This window comes from Telopea speciosissima, chromosome 8 (assembly GCF_018873765.1).
Source record: "Telopea speciosissima isolate NSW1024214 ecotype Mountain lineage chromosome 8, Tspe_v1, whole genome shotgun sequence".
NCBI lineage: Eukaryota > Viridiplantae > Streptophyta > Magnoliopsida > Proteales > Proteaceae > Telopea > Telopea speciosissima.
Window position 1 is genome coordinate 25,045,678 of NC_057923.1, and position 25,536 is coordinate 25,071,213.

General features: G+C 37.8%; 1 protein-coding gene across 1 annotated transcript; it reads right to left on the reverse strand.

Annotated features, from left to right (window-relative positions):
* Nucleotides 1-361: 361 nt before the first annotated feature.
* LOC122670436 (monothiol glutaredoxin-S15, mitochondrial-like) lies at nucleotides 362-24,781 on the reverse strand. Its single transcript, XM_043867311.1, has 6 exons — nucleotides 24,603-24,781; nucleotides 13,819-13,953; nucleotides 13,578-13,677; nucleotides 1,667-1,733; nucleotides 517-595; nucleotides 362-437 (listed from the first exon to the last, which is right to left on the reverse strand). Exons 1-6 carry the CDS (start codon nucleotides 24,675-24,677, stop codon nucleotides 378-380), a joined length of 516 nt encoding a protein of 171 aa, XP_043723246.1. The 5' UTR covers nucleotides 24,678-24,781; the 3' UTR covers nucleotides 362-377.
* Between the last annotated feature and the right edge of the window lie 755 nt (nucleotides 24,782-25,536).

The window sequence follows — 25,536 nt, forward strand, 5'->3', positions numbered from 1 at the left end:
AAAAAAAGTGGTTAGAGAAACCATGATGCCAATAACCACTAATACGGTCACTGACTGAAGAAAATTCCAAAGAATATCAAAGCCTTGCTCATTTGCATTGGTTTCAGCTTTGAGAGTTGGATGGTGAGGTCTGATTGACAAAGATGCACACCAAAAAAAAATATATATTATCTATCCTTTTATCACATAGTTGCAAGTTGAGAAACAACACAATCAATGGGAAGTACTCTATATCCTTCTACCACATTGAATTTATTGCTGAAACTTTCCCATAATTGAAGAAGCTTCTATATGCGTGGCGCAGAGCTATTGCCCTCCCAAAAAACTCACCCAGTATAGGTATCTACCATTCTTTATCTTAGATGCAAAAGCAGCATCTATTCCTTGCTTTCCTGGTTGGCAGCAATATCCTTGATCTTTTCCTTCAGTTCCCCAGTCTACACATGGCAGAAATTGGAGTTAACACACAACCCTTAAAGGTGTAAACAGCCTACCAAAACCATAACTAGCATTCACCTGATGCATATTGAGAATAATATCAGATCCTCCAACAAATTCTCCTTTAATGAATATCTGTGGGAATGTGGGCCAGTTGCTGCACAAAAGATCCAGAAATTGCAGGGTTAGGGGAACATATGATTCAGAGTGCAAAAAAAATTTGGTCAAGCCATGACACAGATGTTTGGTTGCATTTTGGGATAGTATTTGGTGTGTAAAGGTAAAGTTTTGCTAACAATCAGCACAGGATGTTATCTATAAAAAGAGTTTTCAGCATAATTATCAAGGTGGAAAGGCGACACTGGGATTGGAGAGTGTCCAAAATCAAGGAAACACCAACAAGGTGGCAGGGCGCCCGCCTAGGCGACGCCTTGATAACTATGGTTTTCAGTCCTAAGGTACTCTATACATCACAAAACCCAGCCCCTTTCTAGCAACTACCAGTTAAAACAGTGTACCTAACCCCCCCCCCCCTCCCTTTTTTTTTTCCCACTCATCAGTCAGAATCTGCCCACAGCTATGCTTGACATAATTTCACGATCAACCCCAGGATCTATAATTTACATCATTGACAGTTTGATCATGACTCAGGACTCTCCAATCAAAGAACAATCTTAGGAGATTGCTATTCTCTAAAAATAAAAAACAACTACATTCAGGCCAAAAAGAAAATCTGTTGGTAGGAAGATTAGAATCATCTAATGGAATGTAGGTACTTGTGCTTGATAATGATACAAACCACAAACAAATATATTATTGATTCCAATATAATTTTCGGTAACAAACCAAACATAAACAAACAATGTCAATCTGTCAGTGCTAAGTAAACCCTAAATGCTAACCACATACTCATTATAACAGAACTTAGGAAGTGTTCTTGAAACATAGTAACTGGATTCAGGGAGACAAAATTAAGGTCTAACCAGCTTCTCTAAGAACATTCATGTTGAAGAATAAGCTCACAGGCATTTTGTATCACAGATCCATTAAGCTTTTTGGAGATCTTATGTAACTTGATAACAATGCTAGAAGTAAGACTACAACTAGTTTTCACAGAGTAGGTGGTCTTGAAAGACCTAAGTCAGAACATAAGATTGCTCTAAACGGTAAAAATGACTAAACGGTAAAAATGATGTTCATGGCTTTAAGCAGAAAAATAAGCACTTACCTGAAGGCTTTTACAGCAGTCTTCAGTTCAGGGTCTTCCATAATGTTTCTAGAACTGAAAGGAACATCTGCAGGCAACATCCGTCACAAGTAAATTTCCGTCAATATAGACTCCAAGTAAAATTTGGGGGGGGAGGGGGAAGATATTAACTCAATGGAGTAGGGGAGACATTGGAATATGATGACCAGACCTTATATAGTTGAAGATTGTATATAAGATTGCTGACGTAACACGTAGAAGCCAATAAATGCTACGGAGTAGGATAATTGCATTGCATACAAAAGCTTTGACAGAATTATCCACATTATAACTTCTGCTATCATGTCCTTGTAGGAAGTTTACAACTTAATGATATTTGCATTTTTTTAATAAAATCTCTCGTGATAAGTTAGCAATCTTAAAGAAGGCAACAACACCTCTTTCTCATGATAAGTTAGACCTATCTTTACTAACGCAAAAACCCACAGTTGGGTAGTTTCAAGGACTTGTCTAGTTGCATCATGTGTAAAGCATTTTAGGATGAAAGAAAGGATTGCCTTTGCTAGAGTATAATTAACATCTGTAGTCTTAGTGAGAGGAGGAATGACACAGATGACTCTGCTACAGTCATTGGATGGAGGAAAAGGCTTGTTGGCCTTGGCGGTTATCCCATCAGATTCACTTCGTCACTCAAGTTGCTTCTTGAGAGAGTATCACTTTCCAATGGAAGTTGAGGTTGGAAAATGACATAGCCAACATTCTTGCAAAGCAAGTGATGCAGATCATCGGAGGATCTGCTGGATGATGCAGATAAATCACAGACGTTAGCTTATTTTAGTAAAAATAAGCTTTGGTTGGGTTTTATATATATGTGTGTTGGGCCTTTAGTGCAATGGGTTTTCTTTGTAATTGGCTACTTTATAGGCCTAAATTATGGGTAGGAGAATAGTTGTCATGGCGTTTGTGATGCCTTGGAGTCACCGAAGCCTTGGCGTCCAGTTGCCTTACGTCCAGGCTCCCCCAACGCCTTAGGTCACCAGACGTCGTGACAACTGTGTAGGAAGTAGGAATATGGGTTTTACTATATTAGGTTAGTTTAAATTATTTTATTTCATAAAGTATATATTATTTCCTTGGTTGTCAAAGATAGGATAGGGTCTTTCTTGAATAGAACTCCTCCTACTTTGGATAGGGCTTTAATTATGTGAGACACTTATTCTAACTTATTAAGATAGAGTTTAAGTTATAAGGGACATCTATTCCTCATTTCCTCATAGGATGCCGCTATAACTCCAGATCATACATTGGATCAGACTCATCTTTTGATGAGTTATTCTGGACCATTAAAATGACCTTCAACTAGAATTTTATTCCCATTTGAGTCGTTGATTGCCACATATTAGATATCTCCTAAATCTGGTCTTTTCTCTTCACTGAGATTCTGGTTTTCAACTGAGTTTCTGAACCTAATCCTTTAGGTTTCTAGAACCTATGGTATCAGAGTTATGGCCAGCAATGATTCAAGGAACCTTGACATGGCTAGTATAAAAAAACTAGGATGTTTAAGACATAGTAAGTATGTGAATTATACGCATGTGTACGTATAGATCTAAAATACATATTTTTACAAACAAAAGTACATATGGTAAATAACATGACTTTTATATGTACAAGTATTAAACGCATATGATACGCATACAAACATATTATACACCGTAAATTGGGATTTCTGTAAGGAATAAAACCCAAAAAACAAAGAAAACCCCTAACATTCTTGATTGAGATTTTAGCCCTACCTTCACACCCTTCATTTTCTTCTTCCTCAGTTTTTTTATTTTGGAACCCTATATCACTCAACACTAATACTAACCACTAATCACTCATATTACGAAGAGTTTCAGTGTCAAATCTTTGTCCAAGGTCCAAGCTCGAGTTGCAGCATCTAAAGCAAAGATTTGCAGCAGCGAGTCTCCGTCCAATGCCCGAATTCTTTCCAAGTCTCTCAAGAAGGACTGCAGCGGCGAGCCCCCTTCCTCTTCTCTCTCCCCCTTCCCTGGTGACTCTGTATCTACCTAAGTATAGCCTGATAACCCACATGGTATATACAACATGGCATGCTGAATAGTGCATTAATGCCTTCCATGGGCTTAGCTATGGAGTTTTTGCTGTAATAACTGGTCAGCCTTGGACCCGTACATGGCCCTCGTACAGATTATTGGAATTAACATAAATGTATCTGATTTGTAAGATTGAAATACAGTTAAAATAGTTACCTTAGTAATAGTCAAAGTTGTAAACCCCTTAGGGAAGACAAAACAGAAAAGAAGCGATGAAGCGTCTTATACTGTCCATTACATACAAACTTTAATTGAGTAATTCTTTTAATCAATACAAATTATAATGAGAAGTTAGTCAATTACCCTGATGTAGCCCTCCCATGTTTGGATTATCACCCAATCAGAGGGAGAGAGAGAGAGAGAGAGATGGTGCGAATATAAAAGTGAAGGGAATAAGAAGATAATGGAAGGCCTCTTGTGTCTTATAGAGAAACCTTTAAATGATAGATGTTTTTAATTGGGAACCTTACTGTAACTTTTTTTTACTTCAGCATTTTGGAGTATTGAAACAAACTTTCTTCATAACAGAATAGCTTGATAACCCAAAGGTGCTGGATTTTTGGTTCACAAGCTATTAATTCAGCATCTTTCTTCATTTTCAACTCTGCTGCTTGTGAACCAGAATTCAGAACCAGTTTTGTGCTGACAAAAAAAAGGGGGGAGAGGGGATGGGGGAAAGAGAACATCTATTTGAATACTTGTTGCTAGTTCCAGAGTAGGATTCTGTTTGCAATGGTCTTAAAAGTGTAAAATATGTGTTATCAGAAATGAATTAAGTCCTGTAATGTTTTTCGTAAGAAAGAGTGCTTTGGTTATAAACTATTCAAAGTTGCAACTAATTCTGATATGTGGACTGAATTAAACTCCACCAATTCACACTACTTCCATATGGTGTTTCTATTCTGTATTCTATTGTTTTGGTCCTTTAATTTATGGTTGTTTGGTATTATTGAATTTTCATTTTCTTATATATTTGTTTATTTATTAGGGCACTAGGCAAAAGTGGTTGGACAAAGAGATTAACTAAGGAAGAATGTCGATGATTTAAAGGAGCATTTTAAATGCAATTTTTATAATAAGGAATATGTTGCCAGTATTTCAAGAGTGAAATATCATTTGGCTTGTAAGAAAGGAAATGATGTTAGAATGTGTTCCAATGTGCCTGATGATGTGCAAGCCAAGGCACTTCGTGCACTAAATAAAGATAATAAGAAAGTTATGACGAGGGACGAGGGAAAGTTCAACTGCATGCCATGTTGGTTCTTTACTTAGCCCCTAAGGCAATGGAAGACCTGTGGGTCATTCTTCAAGTCTCCAACAACCATCTGCAGATGAAATGTTTAAACAGATAAATAAAGATGGAGTTGATGACTTGGCTGAATTTTTTATCTTGAATAACATTGTCTTAAATGTTATTCAGATTCCTAGTTTCATTCAAATGATGTGGTCTACTATTTGTTATGGTCCAAGTTATTCTATCCCTAATTATTCTACATTGAGGACCAAATTGGTGCAAAGGGCAAGGAAGAATGTTGAAGCATATATTTCTTCAATTATGGAGTCATGCTCTGTTTTAGGATGCACTATAATGTTCGATATGTGGACGATATAAAAGATCGTGCATTTATTAATGTTGTTTCTTACTCACTCATGGGGGATATTTTTCTCAATTCCTCAAGTGTTTTGATGTCTCTAAGACAGAATTATTTCTTAAGGATATACTTGAGCCTGTGATAAAGGAAATTAGGCTAGAGATGGTTGTTCAACTTATTTCAGACAATGTTTCCAATTATGGGGTTGCAATTTCTTTGATTATGAAGATATATCCTCATATCCATAGGATCTTCCCATGGAGTGCAATTACTTTTGAAAGATATTGATGCACAAATCTCATGGATAAGAGAGGTATTAAAATATGCAAAGTTTATTGTTAACTTTATGTATAAGCATGGACCGCATTGTATAGTTTTAGCTTTAATGAGGGAAAGCACAGAGAACAAAGAGTTGAGAAAACTTGCAAGCAAGGTTTAAAGTATCGGTATTAGGTATTGCATTGGAAGGGAGATTTTTATCGTATCGTATCGTATAGGAGAGATGCAAGATATGCTAGATACATGTGGAAATGGTCAAGAAACATATGGAAATGCTTAGGCTATATGCAAAATAAAGTTTTGAAGCATAAAACACTATAAATAAATAATATGTAAAATATATCATGTATAAAAAGGACAACAAAGTACGACGAGACAAATGCATTCAATTACATGTACTAATACCAACTTTTTTAGATATCGTAGCAGTACCCTAAAAATAAGAAACATATTAGTTAGTATTGACGGATACGGAAGGATACTTAAAACCCTGCTTGCAAGACTAGATTTGCTTCTAATTTTTTATGCTTTAGTCTATTCTTGATGTTGAGGATATGCTCAGAATGATGGTGACATCATCAACGTGGAAGAGCAACAAGCATTGCAGGTCTGAATTGGGTGTTATGGTCCATAGTTGTCATGACGTCGCCATGGCCCCGCCATGGCGTCCTGTCTCTCTTTCCCTCTTCGATTTCTTCTTCCTGCCTCTCTTTCCCTCTTCGATTTCTTCTTCTTTAATTTTTTGTTTCTTCCCCAACCTTAGACCCACTCCCTGCTTCCCTAAATCTCCTATTTTAGCCTTGGTTTAATAACCTGCAACTAAGACATCCGCCAGATCTTATTTTAGATCTCACCATTCGGTTGCCAGTAGAATTTTGGGGCTATTTCTCGTTGGGATCGGCAGACCTTGGTGCTACGATTTTGTTCCAGAAATTGCAGGGAGAATCGTTTTCATAAGGAGTTTCCTCTGCTGGAACTACTCCAGTTCACCGCCTCTCTGCCTCTCTTTCTATCGTGTTATTGCAAGGTTGAAAAAGACATTAAGTCTTTAAAATTGCAAGTAAGGACAATTTCTATTATTTATATAAAACCCCTTATATTCTCTATTGCTATTCTGTTTAACCCATTGAGTTTTCTCTTTAACTCCATTAAATTACAGTTCTGCCACTCCTTTACAACTTCAGATTAATTACAATTCTGACATTGCTCTTATAAATCTTGATTTATCTACTAGTTTGCCATTCAACTTTGGATTTAATTACAATTCTGTCATGGTCGACATGATCGCCATGGCAGGCGACGTGTCGATATATCGATTAGACACCCCTCCACCGACTTGGATCACCATGACGCCGTGACAAATATGTTATGGTCACTCAAATAATTCAGAGTACGATGTTTTGGTTGAATGGGAGGGATATATTGTCAATTTTAGAGCCTCTTGTCATAATCCTTCACTTAGTAGATGGTGAAGGAACTACAAATCCATTTTTGTATGAGGTAATGGAAAGGGCAAAGAATACTATCATAGATCGGTGCAACCAATACTCAACAATTACAGGAGGTTATTGTACTTGCTTGATGGTAGAAAAGAGGCAAACATATTATATCATATGCATGTGGGTGTTGCTTTTCTTAATCCTTCTTTTATGTATGAGGGAAAGATTTCATACAACCAGAGTGGTGTGCAAAAAGCAAAATGATCTATCATAAAGACCACAGTTCCTCCAAATGACAAGAAACAATTTGGTAGGGAATTCAAAGATTATTATGAGAAGGATGACAAGCTATTTCATGAACTCAAATTGGCAACAATTGATTGTCATTCACGTTAAGTACAAAAGTTTGATAAATTTATTGTTATTCTATGTTACATTCTTATTTCGTTTTTCTTTAATTTTTAGAAACTTGATAATGAATTTATTCTCTATTATTTTTTTATTCGTTTATATTTGTAGATATATGGTGGTTTATGCATGAAAGTTCTATTATCTTAATTCAAAATTTTTGTTTTTTGAATTTTTTGTCAGCCTTGTAGTTCCTAATTCATTTGAGAGAAATTGAAATGTTTTTGAAGCAAAGCAGACCAAGAAAAGAAACAAACACTCTCTTGACATGTTAGAGATTTGGTTTCTGTAAGGATAAATTCCCTAATGGAAACCAAATCACAAGAATTTGAGACGTTTGATAAGGAATCAATTAAGTTAGATAAACTTGTTGAGATTCCAGTCAATGAAGATGATTGTGGACTTTGAGTTGAAAATAAGGAGGGTGCAAGAATGGAAGACGATGCGGGATGGTCTGATAGCGAACTTGGGATTGGATCTGCTATTGACTCTGATAATTAACACTATAGTCTATAGTGGCACTCTAAGTAAACTGCAAAATATCATCAATACTCCTTTCACATATGGTTCAAAGACAAGCACCACCGGATATGATGTTTAATATATTTTGTGGATTTCATGGGTTATATGATGGATGATATATTCATTTTCTTGTTATAAATAATATTTTGTGGGATTTTATGGTTCTATTACACAACATATGTTACTTTTTATGCTTGATGAGACGATGTCATTGATACTTTAATGTGTAAAATGATAATCTTATGGGATGTAATAGGGGATTAAGTACTCATTTATTATATTGTGTTTATTTCAATTGTGAGGCTTCTTTTTTAAAAAATCATCGTCTACATACTATTATTTTGTTTATCAGGTGGTGTACATGTCTGTTTCATAGAGAATATATTCATGTATTTTTGCTCCAGGGTTTTTATAGAGAAAATCCGTACACGTATTAAACATGTATCGTATCATTGCTATACACGCTTTCTTGAGCCGAATTTTTAAAACTTTACCGTCTAGTCCGTTTAATACCAGTACGTATCCATACCCCTTTTTTTGTCGTACCCGAACTTATTATCCAGTAAACATGGTTTAGGCAACCAGTTAATAGACTTGATGCTCTAGTTCAAAAGGGGGCATATAAGAAAAAAAAAAAAAAACCTCCTATTGGAGGCTTAATAAGAAAACTGACTTCCCTTCTAAAGTACAGGCTGAGCTCGAATTTGCACCCCATATGAAGATGAGAAAAAACCAATCAAAGAAGCAAAGCCTGAATTTGAGGATAAAATTGAAGAAGTCGCAATAACCAGCATCGACAACGAAGAGGCAATACTTTAAGACTTTAAAACGGACGACCAACAATCAGAGGCTGTTAATATGAGATGATCAGCAAGTCTGACCTGGCCAACTTTCTGGTCAAGTGGACTGTTTATAAATGAGAATATCTCAGTAAATTGTAGAATAATCCAACGGTCAAATTACAAAGTATGGACGAATCCTTGCTGAAATAAGAAATTGAAATTCTGACAGGAAGCCAGAATTCGATATGCAGCAATTTCAGGCACTCAGAATTGCAGTATTGTAGACCTGATCTAATAATTAGATAGCAGACTGAGACCCTAACAGTAAATAGAAACAGAATTTGGATAAGCCCAAAAGTGAGAATTTGAAAAATCCTACTTGAAGAATGATTTCAAACTTTGATTGAAAGATCAGATTTTAAAGAAGAATTGTAATTAGAACTGAAACAGGGATTCAGATCAGCAAACAAAGCAGGATTAGATGAAGAACATATGCTGAAACAAAACTAGAAATAAACATAAAACTGAAACCAGAAATATTCTAACTGAAATAGAAAATTGCAAGTAATAGAGTTTAGAACTGACCTGAATCTGATGCAGATAATAGAAAGAATAAAAGGGGAAAGAAACGATCAGGAATCCACCTGACCTTTGGGTTAGGAATCCACCAACACCCCTTCTGAATCCATAGCATTCACACTTAAATCCATAAAAGAAAATTTGAAAGCCACAGACAACTGAGCCAAAGCTTCATCTTCGTTACTAAGCCCTTGCATATGCTTAAATAAAAAGTTCAAGACAAAAGTCAAACTAGGCCTAAAACTCCTCCAGCCAATAGCTCGCTATGCAGGTAGTCACTAAAACTCTACATAAAATAAGAAAGAAACAACTTAAACAAGTCTGGACTAGCAGAGACCTATTCCAGCCTAACTAAACACTTCAATAATAATTAAAAAAAAAAGAATAGGATTCTATCAAGACTAACTGATAAAATAAATCCTGTATTCCTACCTCCTACCCATATTTGAAGCCCATTAAAGTTGCCTATTACAAAGAAAACGCATTGGAACAAAGGCTTACCATATTTGTACCCCAACCCAAAGCTTATTTCCAAAAAAAATGGGGCCACTGTGATTTATCTGCATCACTAACTCAATATTGTTAACCTGAACATTTCATTTCTTGAAAAAATAACTCAACTAAACTCAGCCATACAACTACAGGGGGTCCGCTACATGGATCCTTTTTCTCCTATCAGCTCTATTCAAAGCCTTACTTTTTACTAGCCCTAAGCTATACATGTCTTTCCTCACCACTTCTCCTAGTCATTTTAGGCCTACTGATGCAGATCAAAGCAAGAAATTGAAGGGAGGATTTAGGTAGTCAATATAGTTTCTATTTTTTGTCTTCAGCAGCAAGTTTTGTTTCTATTTTTGGTTCCTTCTAAATCAGTACTTTACCTATTGTATTAGTTGCTTAGCAACAAGTTAGATTTACTTAGGAAGCAAGTTATTTCTTTATTTTTAGTAAGTCAATATTCTCATGTAATGGTTGTCTAGCAACAACTAAGCAGTTAATTAGGGAACAAGTTTGTTTTATTTTGAGAAGGTAAGTCTTATATATTGTAATAGACCCAAGGGGTCTCCCCATGATTTTATGATGAATGAAAGTTTTCTTTTGCATCCCTATTGTCCTGAGAGAGGCTGTGACTGAGAGAGTCAAAGAGGGTGAGATGCTCAGGCTGAGTAGCCACATATCCCTATCCTCCACCCTCTTCCACTCGACCTTTCTTTTTCCTCCTACTTTCTATTTTGTTTCTCTGTTTATTTCTGCAACTCACCAAGGCTGACTGAGACCTATCCGTGAGGTTTTAATTGATTCCTTGTCTCCTTAAGCCCCCTACCTGTGCTGATATTGCTGCTGATCAGAGAACCAGACTCAAGCCTGTAGTTCCAAATCTGAGCGTTTCTTCTCAGAATTTGTTCTTGCCATATCTCACTCGGCAACCAAGAGGGCTCTGTTGCTGCAACTTTGGGGTTATCATTCCCCTCCAAGGAGGACCACTCGATCCTGTGCAGAGAACCATCTGCTGGCTGGGTTGGGATTTCTCCATTAAGTTTCTATTTTGAAAACTAGTTTCTATTTTCGAGACCACCTCAGATCTAAGCAACAAGCCATCAGAATTGAGCCAAATTTTGAACACAACCAGCACCCCAGGTGTTCCCTGCGACCAAATTTTGAGGCCATTCCAAATTTTGGTTTGTGAGTTATTAGAATTCTCCACTTTTAACCTAACTTTCCAGGTCTCAGATAACTGCTATTCTGTCCATGTTTCAGTCTGATAGCGGTGATTGAGTACTGGCTATTTGGGCTTGGTTTGGGTTGATGTTTATGCCCTAGTTATTGTCTGGTTACTGGTGTTTTGTTTATCACTTATTTGCTGCAGTTAAACCCAATTCTGTCCCAGCCAATTGGCTACCTTTTGGGTTTAAGTTATGATTTGGGGGTTATTGTTACACTGATATCAGACCTGGGGTTGGAGTTGTCGCAGTTCCTTATTGGGATTGGGAATCTATACCTAGCCTTACATTACCAACCCCTAGCTCTTTTAGCTCCTTCAATATGAATCAAATCACCCCTCCGTACTGGAGCATTCAAAGGCCTCAGTTGCACAATTCCATGCCACCTAGCTACACCTAAATTAGCTCTATTTTGTTTATTCCTTATTTTATTCTTTCTAGTTTTACCACTCATCCATCTCAATTCTCAACATCCTCATTTCAGCTGCAAAACACAACACAACAACAACAAACTCAGCCTTATCCCACCCAACTAAATGGGGTCGGGCTACATGGATCCATTCAGAACAAATTAAGTAAAACAGAGATCCACACAAAGGTTAAGGAAAGTAAGAGGAATGAAGAATTAAAATGAAGAAATGAGATAAGAAAAGTGAGAAATAAGAAATGAGATAAGAAAAGTGAGAAATAAAAAACGAAAAAGGACCGATGAAAGTAAGAGGAGAGAGTATAGCCCAGGAAATCAGGAGAATCTCAGCTACATGGCGTTGACAACGTGGATCCTTGCCCTCCAATAGTCTCTATCTGAGGTCATACTTGGCACAAGACCCAAACTATGCATGTCATTCTTCACAACCTCACTTATTGTCATTTTAGGCCTGCCCCTAGCTCTTTTAGCTCCTTCAATTGGAACCAGATCACTTCTCCTTACTGGAGCGTCCCCAGGCCTCCATTGCACATGGCCAAATCACCTCCAATGACATTCTCGGAGCTTGTCGCTGATCTGGGCAACTCCCACATCAGCTCTAATATGTTTGTTCCTCACTTTATCCTTCCTAGTTTTGCCGCATCCATCTTAACATCCTCATCTCTACAACACAAAGCTTTGTTATATAGCATTTCTTAACTACCTACCATTCCACCCCATACATCATAGCAGGTCGGACAACAGTCCTGCAGAACTTTCCTTTAAGCTTTAGGGGAATGTGTCGGTCACACAGTTCTCCAGTCGCACCTCTCTGTTTCATCCTTCCCATTTTAATTCTTTGAAAAACAACATCATCTATCTCACCTTCTTTGTGTATGATAGACCCCAGATATCTGAAATAGTCACTTGGCGGTATCTCTCTCTCCTCAATTTTCACCATGTCATCATCCCACATAGTGTGACTAATACACATCATATACTCTGTCTTTGATCTACTAATCTTAAAGCCTCTTATTTCCAAGGTCGATCTCCACAACTCTAACTTAGTGTTCCCTGCTTTTGTCTCATCTACCAAAACGATATCATCGGCGAAGAACATGCTATTTCAGCTGCAAAATAGCATGTTTATATGTTGTTCCATCGTTTCGCAACATTCAACTTCGTACATCATTTCTGGTTGTATAATTATCCTATAAAATTTTCCTTCGCAACCTGATGGTTGCAGCCTTGCAGGTTCAAAACTTAGAAAAATCCTCTCTTGCGAAGCATAGGGTAAGGCTGCGTACATTTGCCCCTCCAGACCCTGCAATAGCGGGAGCCTTATGCACTGGGACGTTGTTTTTTTTACTGATCACACAATACTCCAGATGCACCCCTCTACTTTATCCACCCTATTCTAATTAGGACCAAGTTTCCCTCCAACCGATCCCATTCACCGAGGGGCAGGAGAGAGCGGGAATGAGTATCGGGAGGGTATTTTGGAACATGCTAAAATCTTAGGAGGGGTTTGTGAACCCTAGGATGGTGGGTGAATTGTCCTCTATGGGTGGAGGAAAACTTTGTCCTTCTATTTATATGCAAACATCATTCTCTATTTCTCCTTCTCATTTATAATTGAACCTAGGCACCTAAAACTTTCACTTTTCTATATCTCCTTATCGTCAATTTTCACCACCTCCCTTTCAGTCCTATTGTTACTAAAGTTACACACCATCTCTTCACGAGATCCAATATCAAAATCATATAAAGAGACATAATGGGTACTTTTTAATGGAATTAGTTAGGAGAAAAATGTGCTGAGAAAGATTGGTAAATCTATGCCAAATTTTTTAATATTTTTGGTAATTGCCACTAGAGTATTATGGACATTTTAGAAAATTTTAATGCAGCTACTTTTGAAATAATGAGAACAAAAATTGGGAAATTAGGAAAATGTAAAACTTTTCAATACTCACTATAAGGTACATTAAAAAAGCATTATTACATATGGGACCCAAAGAATATGAATTTCAATTAATGAGCCTAATGGTCAAAACTAAAATGATGGACACAATTGTAATACTTACTGTATGCTTTCAGTACTCTAACTGCTAGTGAACTAAATCCACATTGAGGCATATCAGGAACACCTTTCATATAAATCATCACAGGATTTTCCTTGACATCCTACACACCAAAAAGTAACCACAATCTATAAATGAGGAACATAGGATTAAAGAAGCTACCCTAGAGGAGCAATATAAAGTTAACCATGGTCAATTGAGATATATCATAAAGAAACTGCTCTAGCAGATAGCAAACATATACCTGCTCAACAATGGCCTCTTTAGAAAGGTCAGATCCAACAAGCTTGCTGGTGGGTCTGAAATCCTCATGGGTATCAGGATCATCAGTCACATTAGTAGAATAGGTCATGACATGATGGTAGAAAGATCCTGCAACCTATTTGTACAAACTACAATCAGTCCAAGGATAAAAATTCACCTCCACAGATAGAACATTAAGCATTAACTAAAAAAATTGAAACAAGTGGAAAGTGTGAATATTATTTAAAACTAACACCCTTAGCTCCAGTCTGAGTGTCCAGCGAGAGTACTCGTATGAACTCTCAACTTATTCAGACCTTATTAGATTTAATAAAAATTAAAGATTGAATCTATAGTTCAATCACAAAATCTCGACTCCTTATGTATAAGTTCAATCAGATTATGCTCAACTTCTTATGTATAAGTTCAATCAAATTATTCTCGACTGCTTCTCCTGCTATTTGAAAAGCCACTTTCTGAATACAGAAGACACCTCCAGGACACTACACATTTCCGCCCGTCTCTGAATCATGAGATTCCTTCCTACATCCCCTCATTCTCACTTCCAATCATGGTTCGTTATCTCAGATTGGATCAGCCGATATCGGACGGATTGGATCGGATCGGTATCGGCCGAGGCTGATCCCGAGATTAGACCGATCCTGTCCTGGTTTTATGAATCGGTAACTGGGTCGGATGACCCATTCGAATCGGGCAATCGGATCCGATACACTTGACTTGCAGAAGGGTTTTAAAACCCATAATTTTTTTCCTTCGTCCCTCGTCCCGAGTCTCAAATCCTTGAGAAAAAAGGGGGGAATCTTTACATTTTTCACTAGAGAATCCATTAAGGGAATATTTCATCCATGTAAAAGTTGAGAGAGACGAGAAAAAAAAATGATTTTGGCTAATCAAATAGACAGAGGCCACCTCTTTACTTATAATCATAGATCATTACAATCTAGAAATAAATCCTAACATAATCAACATGTGCATAATGAGCCTAGACTATCTAATGTATCTGGGTCTGGGTCTGGGTCATAGGTTACTGGGTCATCCATTAACACTCCCCCTCAAGTTGGTGCATAGATATCTTGCATGCCCAACTTTATACAGCTGAATGAAACATAGTTGTCAAGGCGTCGCCTAGGCGGCGCTTAGGCGTCCTGGCGGTATTTTATGGGCTAGGCAGTGCTACGCTTTCCATGAGTCAAGGATGGCGGTCGCTCTGACCATATAGGTGTCGCCAAGGCGGTCAAAGCGACGCCTTGGTGCACCATATGGGCTGAGCGACCGCCATCCATGACTCTGGTTATTTTATTTTTATTTTTTCATGTTCTGTTTTTTTATTCTTTTTGCTTGCTTTTTATTGGTTTGTGTATAAAGAGTCTAATGTACGCTGCTACATGGGCTTATTTAGTTTTTAAATGTTAAATACTTAAAAGTTAAAAATCTATCTAAAAGTATAAACGAAAAAGTGAAAACCTAAATTTACTCTAAAGCCTTCGTCTCCTTCAACTCTTCGTCTCCTGCAACTCTTCGAGTCTTCATTTCCTGTAACTCTTCGAGTCTTCATCTCCTCCAGTTCCGGCAAGCGGCAACATCAACTCGAGTCTTCATCTCCTCCGGACCTCCAGTTCCGGCAAGCAGCAACAAAGACTCGACTCATCTTCTCTTCTAGTTCCAGTAAGTCTCTAGTCTCTACTCCCCTAATCTTCTTCTTCTTCTACTTCTCTAATCTCTGTAACTCTGTTTTTCCTTTTTTGTTTTTTTTTTCAATTTTAACGACCGCTGGCTGCTACTGCTTCCCCCAACACAGCATCTCTACTCTTCCGGTTCCACTTCCGCCAACTGAAACGTGACTCTTCTGGCAAGGTAAGCCCCTAGTTCCCTACTCTTCTTCTCTGTTTGAGTGTTTTGCCTGCTGTTCTTTTTTTTTAAAATGCCTGCTGCTTCTCTCTTGTTTTTTTTTTTTACTTTTTATGTTAACGCATGTTACAGGCCCTGCTTCTCTGTTTTTTTATTTTATTTTGAAGCCTGCCAGTCTGCTACAGCCTGTTGCTTCTCTCTCTCTGTTTTTTTTTTTTAATGTTAACTACATTGTTACAACCTGCTTCTCTGTTATTTTTTTTCTATTTTAACGCCTGCTAGTCTGCTACAGCCTGCTGCTTCTCTCTCTTTGATGCTTCAATTAATCAATTCTGCTTCTTAGTTCTTAGTTCTTACCTTCTTCTTCTTCTCTGTACTCTGTAGTTTGTAGTGGCTTAAATTTTATTTTTATTGATATAAGATATGATATGTATTGAGTGTTTTGGCGGGGGGGAGGGGGAAAACTAACACTAGAGTGACTAGACCGCCTTTACCGCTTAAGCTCCGCTTAGGCGGCCGCTTTACCGCCTAAGCGCTTAGACAGGCCTCAACCGCCTTGGAGCGCCATGCCGCCGTGACAACTATGTCGATCAGTATCGCATTGTATCGACCGATACAATACGATACGCTCGATACGTACTGATACTCTCGATATGACTAATTTAGGGGTTGAAAAAAATTAAAGCATCAGTACATATAGCATCGTATCGGCCAATATGGCATGATACAATGCAATACATTGTGATACGCACATTAAAAGCCACATATGACTTCAAAATCATGATTCTAGAACCCAGAAAGCACCAACAACACTTGGACGGACAAGTTTTCACCACAAAATTGATATGACCTCTACTTTCAAATTTTATGCTTGGAGCTTTGAATCCTTGCTGAAAAATGAATCAAATCAAGGAAACAAACTCCACTTTCGGTTGAATCAAGAAAACAAACTGCAAGATTGCTTATTTATATTGTTTTTTGCTCCAAAAGTGTAATTCTATGCGTATCTATAGCGTGCGATACATATCTCCGATAGAATACTATATGATACATCTCTTAAAATCACCCCACCGATATACGATACGTGATACCGATACTTTAAATGTTGGCCACGCCTACTAAAGACATCTAATACTTTTAGTAGTATAATACACTTAAGACTTACCCATCAATCCTTGATATATATACAAACTAATATACGCATTGCTTAAAATAATCTGAATAGTCCAATGCTATTTTTTTTTATTATTATTATGAGCCATTGATTTGGGAGCATCTTCATCTTTCAATCCCAATTGAGCATGATTTTTCATGTAACCATCTTATTACTGGATGAGGAATCATAAAACTGCCTTTTGATTAATGGGGATTTATTTGTAATTTTACTTTAATTTTAAAGATGTCTGGTCATGTAGGTTAGTAGTAGGGTCAGTTCAGGTGTGTTTTGGACATAAATAAGACAAGTGTCAAAGTAGCCCATTCCTGGTGAATAACATATCCAGGCATTTTTAGGGTCTTATCCTTTCATTTTTCTATTTCCTAATCTGTTTTATCGTGTCTACAAATATGGGGCATAGAAAACAAGCAACAGGTTAGTGTTTAGAATATTTTGATGGTGAAACACAGAGGTTTCACTTCAGCATATGGTCAGTGTATAATTGCTATCTAAACCAAATCTGGGAACCAACAGCCTACAAAGATCTAGAATAGCAGGTCTCTCAATAACCCTCCAAAAGAGCAATATCAGCTACAGTTCTGCAATGGTTTGCACGCTCAGATCAGTAGTACACTCGCATCTAGTCGACTGCCTACAATGGAGGATGTTGTACAGGTGCATATTAGGTAGAAGAAAGTCTGAAGCGGCCATGCACTCAAAGGACTTTTACAGATACTTTTCCTAGGGGTTCCAGTCAGCAGCAATTTTATCCCCAAGAGAAGTCATTCAGCAAACCACAGGCTACTGGTTCATCTATGGCATCTTCACGGCCTAACCGGTCATAATCTCAACATCGGTGAGATTCCGAAAAGGCATCTTCATGACCTAGCCGACCATGTTCTCCACCTCAGCATGGATCTGACAAACCTCCTGTGATGCCAAAGACTGCCATTCAATAATTTACGTGCAAAGGATACAGACATATCAGTGCTCAGTGTCCCAACCGTTTGGTGGCTTATATTGATAAGGATTCTTTTATAACTTGTGTCACAGAAGAGCACCTCAGTTTTGAGAAAGCTGATTTAGAGGCAGAGTGTGAACAAGGTAAAGTCAACGTAAGTGACACTAATAAGAGGTCATGAGTTCAAACCACCCTGGGGCCTATCCCCATCAACACCCTTGTTATGTTCTTGTCATGTCAGCATGGTTGTTCAATATGAAGGCACAACATTATGGTATGCGAATACCTACTCTTTCAAGCACAGCAACAAAACCATGAAGTTTCTTCCCGCTAAAGATCTCCCAGACATTAAACTCAAGAAAGTAGCAGGATTCTTTCCTACTCCAGCGTGTTGCCTCAAACGGCCTCCTTGGTCCTTTTCCAAATTAGACAAAGTCGAGTTCTTTTTAAAGAAGGAGAATTGATGCAGTTGCTCTAGCCTGATTAGACAAACAAGACCCACTTTGGAGGCCCAAACCAAGAACCGGTTCAACCCGGGGTGGAAGTAGTTAGTTTATCTATTTCTTGTCTTTTAATTTATTATGTTGATTTGGGTAGGATATGTAGGAGATCAAGTTATTTCAGTTTGAATCTGACTAGGAGTGTTTGACTTTCTCTGTAAATACTTGCGCATACCCAACAAGATGAGCAATGAATGAAATAGAAAATTGAATTAGGTTGCCCAATGTGTGTTGAAGAGATTTCTCTCCCTACCCCGCCCCTGCAACTCTAAGATCCCTCTCAAGTTTCCCTCCCTTCCCTAACTGGCCCTCCACCACGCGGTCCGGCCAGTTTCCCTCCCTTCCCTAACCGGCCCTCCACCACATGGTCCGGCCAAAAATACTAATTTTCCAATGTCATGGCCGGGACTATAACTTTTGATTCATGTGGATTTACAAGAGCCGTAACCCCAATTCAGAAATGGCAGCCACTGCTATACAAGCGTTTTTTGACACAAAAACTATCGTTGAGGATCCATTGGTGGATTCACCCAACTCATCCGTTTTAGGGGTTTTCGGGGCCCGCAAAGTTTAGTGCACAATTTAGCGTTTTTTCCAAGTTTCTTGTTTTTACCCGCCCTTATAAGCTGACCTACCTAGTACCTATATAAGGTCGCTTTGGGACTTTTGTAAGGTTAACTTTCATTTTCAATCAAAAGCTTCGTATTTTTCTCTTCTTCCTCACTAGAACTAGGGTTTCATTTACCTTGTGGATACAAGGCTTCGTCAACACTAGAACGAAATCTAGCACACCACACTTCCACCTGTGTCATGCAGTCAATCTGCGTATATTTTTAACCAGACTATACATCAAGCAACATTCCAGAAGTATTTGCAATAATCACTGAATACCAGTGATCTTATTCCTTTATGGAAACCTTGGATTACTAATGTAGTCCTAAATTGAAAATAATCAACCTCGAAGCCATAACCAGGATCTGTTCTTCAAAGGGTAATTCAGTTAGGGTTAAACTAACGGAAAAGGTCAAATTTAGAGTAAGGGTTAACCTAAGTTGATGTAGGGGAGTCTTCTAGTGAAGGTCTCGTTAACAAATAACCAGTCTAAGGCTGCTGAAAAAATCGGCAGCAAGGTTGGTTGAGTTAGGGTTAGGTTTTGAAAGAGAGATGAGTGGGGATTCTAGGATTAGAGTGGACAGATTAGGACCAGAGTTGGATCGAGCCATCCAAAGGGCAGGAAGGACACTCGGTCAAGGTTTGGCAGTGTTCTGATGGTTAGGTTATGCTGGGCAGGTTATGGGTGGTGTAGAGGAGAAGAAGAGAGTGGTCAGGATTTGGTTCAGGTTCAACTTACTTGGTTATTGAAGAACAAACTTGAACAGAATTTCCACGTTGATGTAGAATACTCCTAGAAACCAGAACCTGAATGTAACAGCAATGGAGAAAAACAAGTAACCAAATCTAACCACCCGGGCTTCCTACCGTAAGGTGTCAATTGGATCAAACACTGATTCTGTCAGCCTTGATCAAACACAAGAGAAAGACAAGTTGCAGCATGTTATTTAATTTTTTATCTAAAAATTAAATTACAAAAAAGGAGAGAAAGAGGAAGAGAGAGAGAGAGAGAGAGAATATGCTTTACAGACGAAGCAAGGGTATCTGGCTTGGGTGAGGAAGCCTACCTCATCTCTAAGAGATAAATTAGGGAACTCAATTTTATATCTTCCATTTCATATTAGCCTATTAACAGGCAAAGCCAAACAAGTAGTTACTAACTCCTAAAACTTCACCCACATCTCCCACTCCTCATGTACAACTCCAATAACCTCCCTAAATAACTATAGTAATATAAGTAACATATTACAAATAAAATAATTAAATAATTCCTAACATTCCTTCTCCCTTGACAGTGTTCTTGTCCTGTTACCAAAAAAAAAAAAGTGTTCTTGTCCTCAAGGACAAAGAAATTAAGGAAATAATAATTCCACCTGGATCCATATCTTAATATGGAATATCCCAATTACTAAAGTTAGAATGATAATCTCATGGTGATCCAATCTTGTTGTAGAGAATGGAATCTCCTTGAAGGATATCTTCTTCTTTTTCTTCATCTTCTTCGTCATCTTCATTTTCTTCTTCTTCATCTTCTTTGTTGGCTGTGCCGGGTACACCATTTGCTATCTTTTCTTCCTTCAGTCTCCTTACCTTGCTTGAAGATGCTTCTATTGCAAGGTCGTTGGTTGACGTACTCAATCCAATTCTGGCAAACAACTCAGTGAGCTTTTCCATGATTTGGGTAAGCTTCCCTTTGTTGTTGCCCAACGTGAAGTGAATGCACAGCATCTTCCAATTTCTCGACCCTTTTTCTCAAACCTGGCTCTGATGTCATTTGTCACGTGCAAAGATAATCTAAAAATTAAATTCAAAAAGAGAGAGAGAGAGTGTGTGCTTTACGGACAAAGCAAGGGCGTTTGGCTTGGGTGAGGAAGCCTACCTCATCTCTAAGAGATAAATTAGGGAATTCAATTTTCTATCTTCCATTTCATATTAGTTGATTAAATAGGCAAAGCCAAACAAGTAGTTACTAACCCCTAAAACTTCTCCCACATCTCCCACTCCTCACGTAAAACTCCAATAACCTCCCTAAATAACTATAGTAATGTAATGTAACATATTACAAATAAAATAATTAAATAATACGTAACACAGCAGCAGCAGCCTTGGAGAAAGATTTTCAAAATTGTGAAGATAGTTGTCAAGGGTCTAGACAACCCAAGGCGTTTGGAGAGGGTAAAAAATCAAGGAGACACCAAATAGGCGACCAAGGCGTCCAAGTCGACCAAGGCGCTTGGACGCCTAGGCGACGCCTTGACAACTATGATTGTGAGGTTAAAGAGCCCCCAAGATTTTCCTTTATTTATAAGGGTCAAAAAGCCCAAAATCCTATTCAGCCTAGGAGTAGTCGAGTAGAAACCCCCTCGCCGATTCTATTTACAAGACTACCTCCTCTTTCAAAACCGTAGAGAGGGAGATACTATGTGACAACTTAAGTTGTCACATGACTACTAAAACAATTTAAAAAGGAATCTATTTAATTCACTTAAATTGAACCACTGGTTCAAACCAGCTTTGGACCGGTTCAATTTAAAGCACAAAAACATGAAAATAAAATTATGTATGGAACTAAAATAGCTAATCCCGTATGCAACCCTATTACCCATACTTTAGGTCCACAAAAATGACCTATTACATTGAAAACCATGGAATCAAAGGCCCAACATGTATATATAATATAGTTCTAGATTGGTAGGAGACCAACTAGAAGCCAATAACCAGGATCTGCTATGAACTAGGTAATTCGGCTAGGTCAAAATAGATGAAGATTGTGAAATTAGGGTAAGGGTTTGATGGGACCTTGGGTTTGATGGTAGGGTTAGGTCAAGTGGGTGTAGGAGAGTCTATCAGTGAAGGTTACGTTAAGTTTTAATGGTTGGAAGTGTGCCGGAATGAATTGGCAACAGCTTAGGTTTTGGGTTTTGGGTTTTTGAAAAGAAGAAGATGAGGGAATCTAAGGTTTAAAGTGGTCAACTAGGGTTGGGGCTTGAATCGAGTTTCCCTTAGGGTGAGGGGGAGAATTCGATCCAAATTTAGAGGGGTTCTGATGGTTGAATAGATTTGGACAGAATTTGGGTTATAGGAAAACGGTTTAGAGATGGAAGGGATGCTAGGGTTTGGTGGATTAGAGGATTAGAAGAAGAAAGGTTGGGGTGGGGATGATTCAACTCACTGTTGTTGCAGAGTTCCCTTGGCAGCAGCTTGTTTGAAGATGAAAACTTGAATTAAAAAAATCCGAACTTAAAGGAGACCTTCAAAGGAACCTCTCGGGCTTCACACAGCAAGGTGTCAATTGGATCAACCACCAATCCCACCAGCCCAAGGTACTAAAACGATACCAACTCAACATTTGGGAAAACCGAGTCAAGTCGAGATCTTGCCAAGTTGGTGCATTATTTTTTTTTTTCAACTCGAAGCCTCAACTCGATGGGTTTTAGACCTAGTTTGGATCTGAAACTTGGTATTCAACCTATTTTAGGCAATTAAACACAATGGCACTATCAGATTTTGCAAAAACAAAGTCCAAATATGAGTTTCACTTCGGACCATAGGTTGGTAGACGACGACGTACTAAAATAACCTACTCTACACATAATTTAGTAATAGAAAGCAATCAAAACATTCAATTAATGTAAAACAACTTAAATAAGCATTAGAAATGTTAGAGACTTAAAGTGTATAATACATCAATCTTTAAACAAATATCACATAAAATGTGATATGTTAATGTATTCAGTCCCAACACGATCCACAAAGAATTCCCATGTCATAGTATTGTTGTAGTTTTGCACATAGTTTGCCACAGCACTCATATAAGTGTTGTCATCAACATATGCCAAGTCCCCTATCCTAGGGTATGGAAGAGACGATTGCCATGAGGCGTGAGATCCACTGCTACTGTCATATTGAGGCATGAATGGCTGGTTTGGGACTGGGAATATGGGCCCAAAACCAGACCCAGTGCTTTGGTTGTCAAACTTATGTGTTGAAAAAAATAAATTTGGGGAAAAATAGTTTATCTTTGAAAAATGCTTCAAATTTGTGATGAATCTTGAAGATGTGTAATTGAATCCTTCAAACGTGCAGCTGAATCACCGCTCCTGAAGGTAAAGTCTTGAATCCACAGGTAAAATGAAGACGGAGCTTCAAATGGGGAAGAAGAGAGTAGTGTTGGGAGCTTTGGACAGAACTCGACCGAGATATGTCGAGTTCTGTCGAGTTAGGTAAGTAAAACAAGAAGTAGATGGGTCGAGTTCTGGGTCGACCCAAGATTCGAGATCTCGCCAAAATAGTGTACTTTTTTAATATCGTATTGGAACTTGACTCGGTTTCTCAAAAAAACCAAGATCTCGCCGAGATCTTGCCGAGTTGAGTCGAGTTCTCGAACCATGCACCAGCCTTGATCAAACACAAGACAAAACTCCAATAGAGAAGACAAGTTGCAACAGCAGCTTAAAATAATTTTTCAAAAGTGAGGTTTGAAGAGAGTCCCCACAATTTTATTATTTATAACGGCCAAAAGGCCTGCTATCCTAATCAGCCTAGGAGTCTAAAAAGCTCCTAGCCAATTCTAATTACAAATCACAACCTCTCTCAAAATTGTGGAGAGGTGTAATATACTTTAAAACTAATTAAAAGAAAGGTGACTCAAGTCACTTAAACTGAACCACTGGTTCAAACCAGTTTTGGACAGGTTCAATTTAAAACACTAAAACATGAAAATAAACTAAATATAAAAGCTAATCCCGTATTCAACCTAATTACCCATATTTTAGGTCCATAAAAGTGACCTATTACATTGAAAACCTATGGGATCAAAGGCCCAACATGTATATAACCCAACCCTAGACTTATTCCTAAGCAAAGAAACCTAGTTTGGTGATAAATCTGCATCAATATAACCCAACCCTAGACTTATTCCTAATAAAACAAGCTCATTTCGATGATGAATCTGTATCAATTACCCTCCAAGAGTATGTATTCATTCTCCATATAAAGCTCATACCGTAAGTACGCAACCTCTCATATCCTCCCCAATTGTTTTCTAGCTTTCTATTAAAAGTTCCAACTTACATAAATCCTCTCTCCATTTGAAGTTCCTTGAATTGATATCTCCACATTTTCTTAGGATTGCATCTTACTTCATCATCTATTTCTATCAAATGACAGTGACTATCTCCTCCCAGCAATCAGAACTAACAAGCATAAGCCCATCACCAGAATACTCTAGGGGTTCCTATAAAGGATCAAAATCAATCATAAGAATTATATGCACAAAGTTTAGCTCATCAGCTACTTCCTTGAGATTGCTATCCATTTGGATTCAGAGGTAGTTCTTCGTGTCTTCAGATAAGCAAGCCTTTTACTCTATGTTTGGAACCCCAAACTGAAAGTTTGCAAAGAGGGTTTAGCATTTTGACATGTTTCACATTACTCTGTTCCGATTATAAGTTGAGCCTCTTGTTCATGCAGTAAGCTTTATTGATTTTTTTTTCTTTTTCATCATACAGTTTTTCCTGAACTTTCGGTGCTACAGAAGACAGGAGAAAGAAGACAGATTTTTGTGTCTGGATTTTGGAACCTGATTCTTGGTAGATTGTTTCAACAAGGTCATATTCAGCATCTTTAAACAAATCTTATAGACTCAGGAAGCAAAAGGTACAAGCACTGAAAAGTGCCTATCTTACCGTTGTCCTCAAGGAATGGGCAGCTGGAAGGCCCGCAACACCCTTCAGGAGTAAACTAGATAATGATCTAGCCATTATTATCTTATTTATGGAGATTCCAATGCTTCAGACCTTGTATTTACAATAGGCACAAACCAATATGTAACTGAAAGTATGAAATGTACCTAAACAAAAGAACAAACAAGCTATTAGTTTGACAGGTAAAATCCACAAGGGGTTTACAAAGATTCTGGGTTCAAGGGGAAACAAAATGAATAACAGAATGTCTGAACTCTGAAGCAGATATGAAACTAAACCATCATGTATATCATTCAACTCTTCAAAAAAGTCCATAATATCAGGCAGGAAGCACCAAAATTGAGATCCAAAACAGCATTCTAGATGATTGTGATAAGTCATAAGAGATAAATATCTCCTAGAGCAGAAACAAAATCATAGTTTAGATACCTGAAGACTAAACAATATATCCTAGAACAAGAAATGCAATTCACGTCTACAAATCTCTGAAATCCTATGTATCCTTGCACTTTCACCAAATCAGCACCAACAATATAGTTAATTTTTCAATATGCTATATCCGCAAAGCCATATCTCGACGGATGTTTGACAAATTTAATTTCCAGGTTAATACATAAAAGTAAATTACAAAAATTGTATTGCTACTGTTAAATCCCCATAATATTCCTAGTCAATTAGGTGGGGCTTAAATGTCTAATAATGACAAATCAGTATCTAGGAATTGCAACTCCTTCCAATTGCCAATTAGGTTTCTTAAATGTCTAATAATGACAAATCAGTATCTAGGAGTTGCAACTTCTTCCAATCTTTCAATTATTTCTAGGTAGGTGATTCCTTCAAAACTTCAATACCTCTTAGAGCCACAAAGAGTACTACTTGGTCAAGGAAATTGAAGCTTCAAGAGACCAAGAATCCT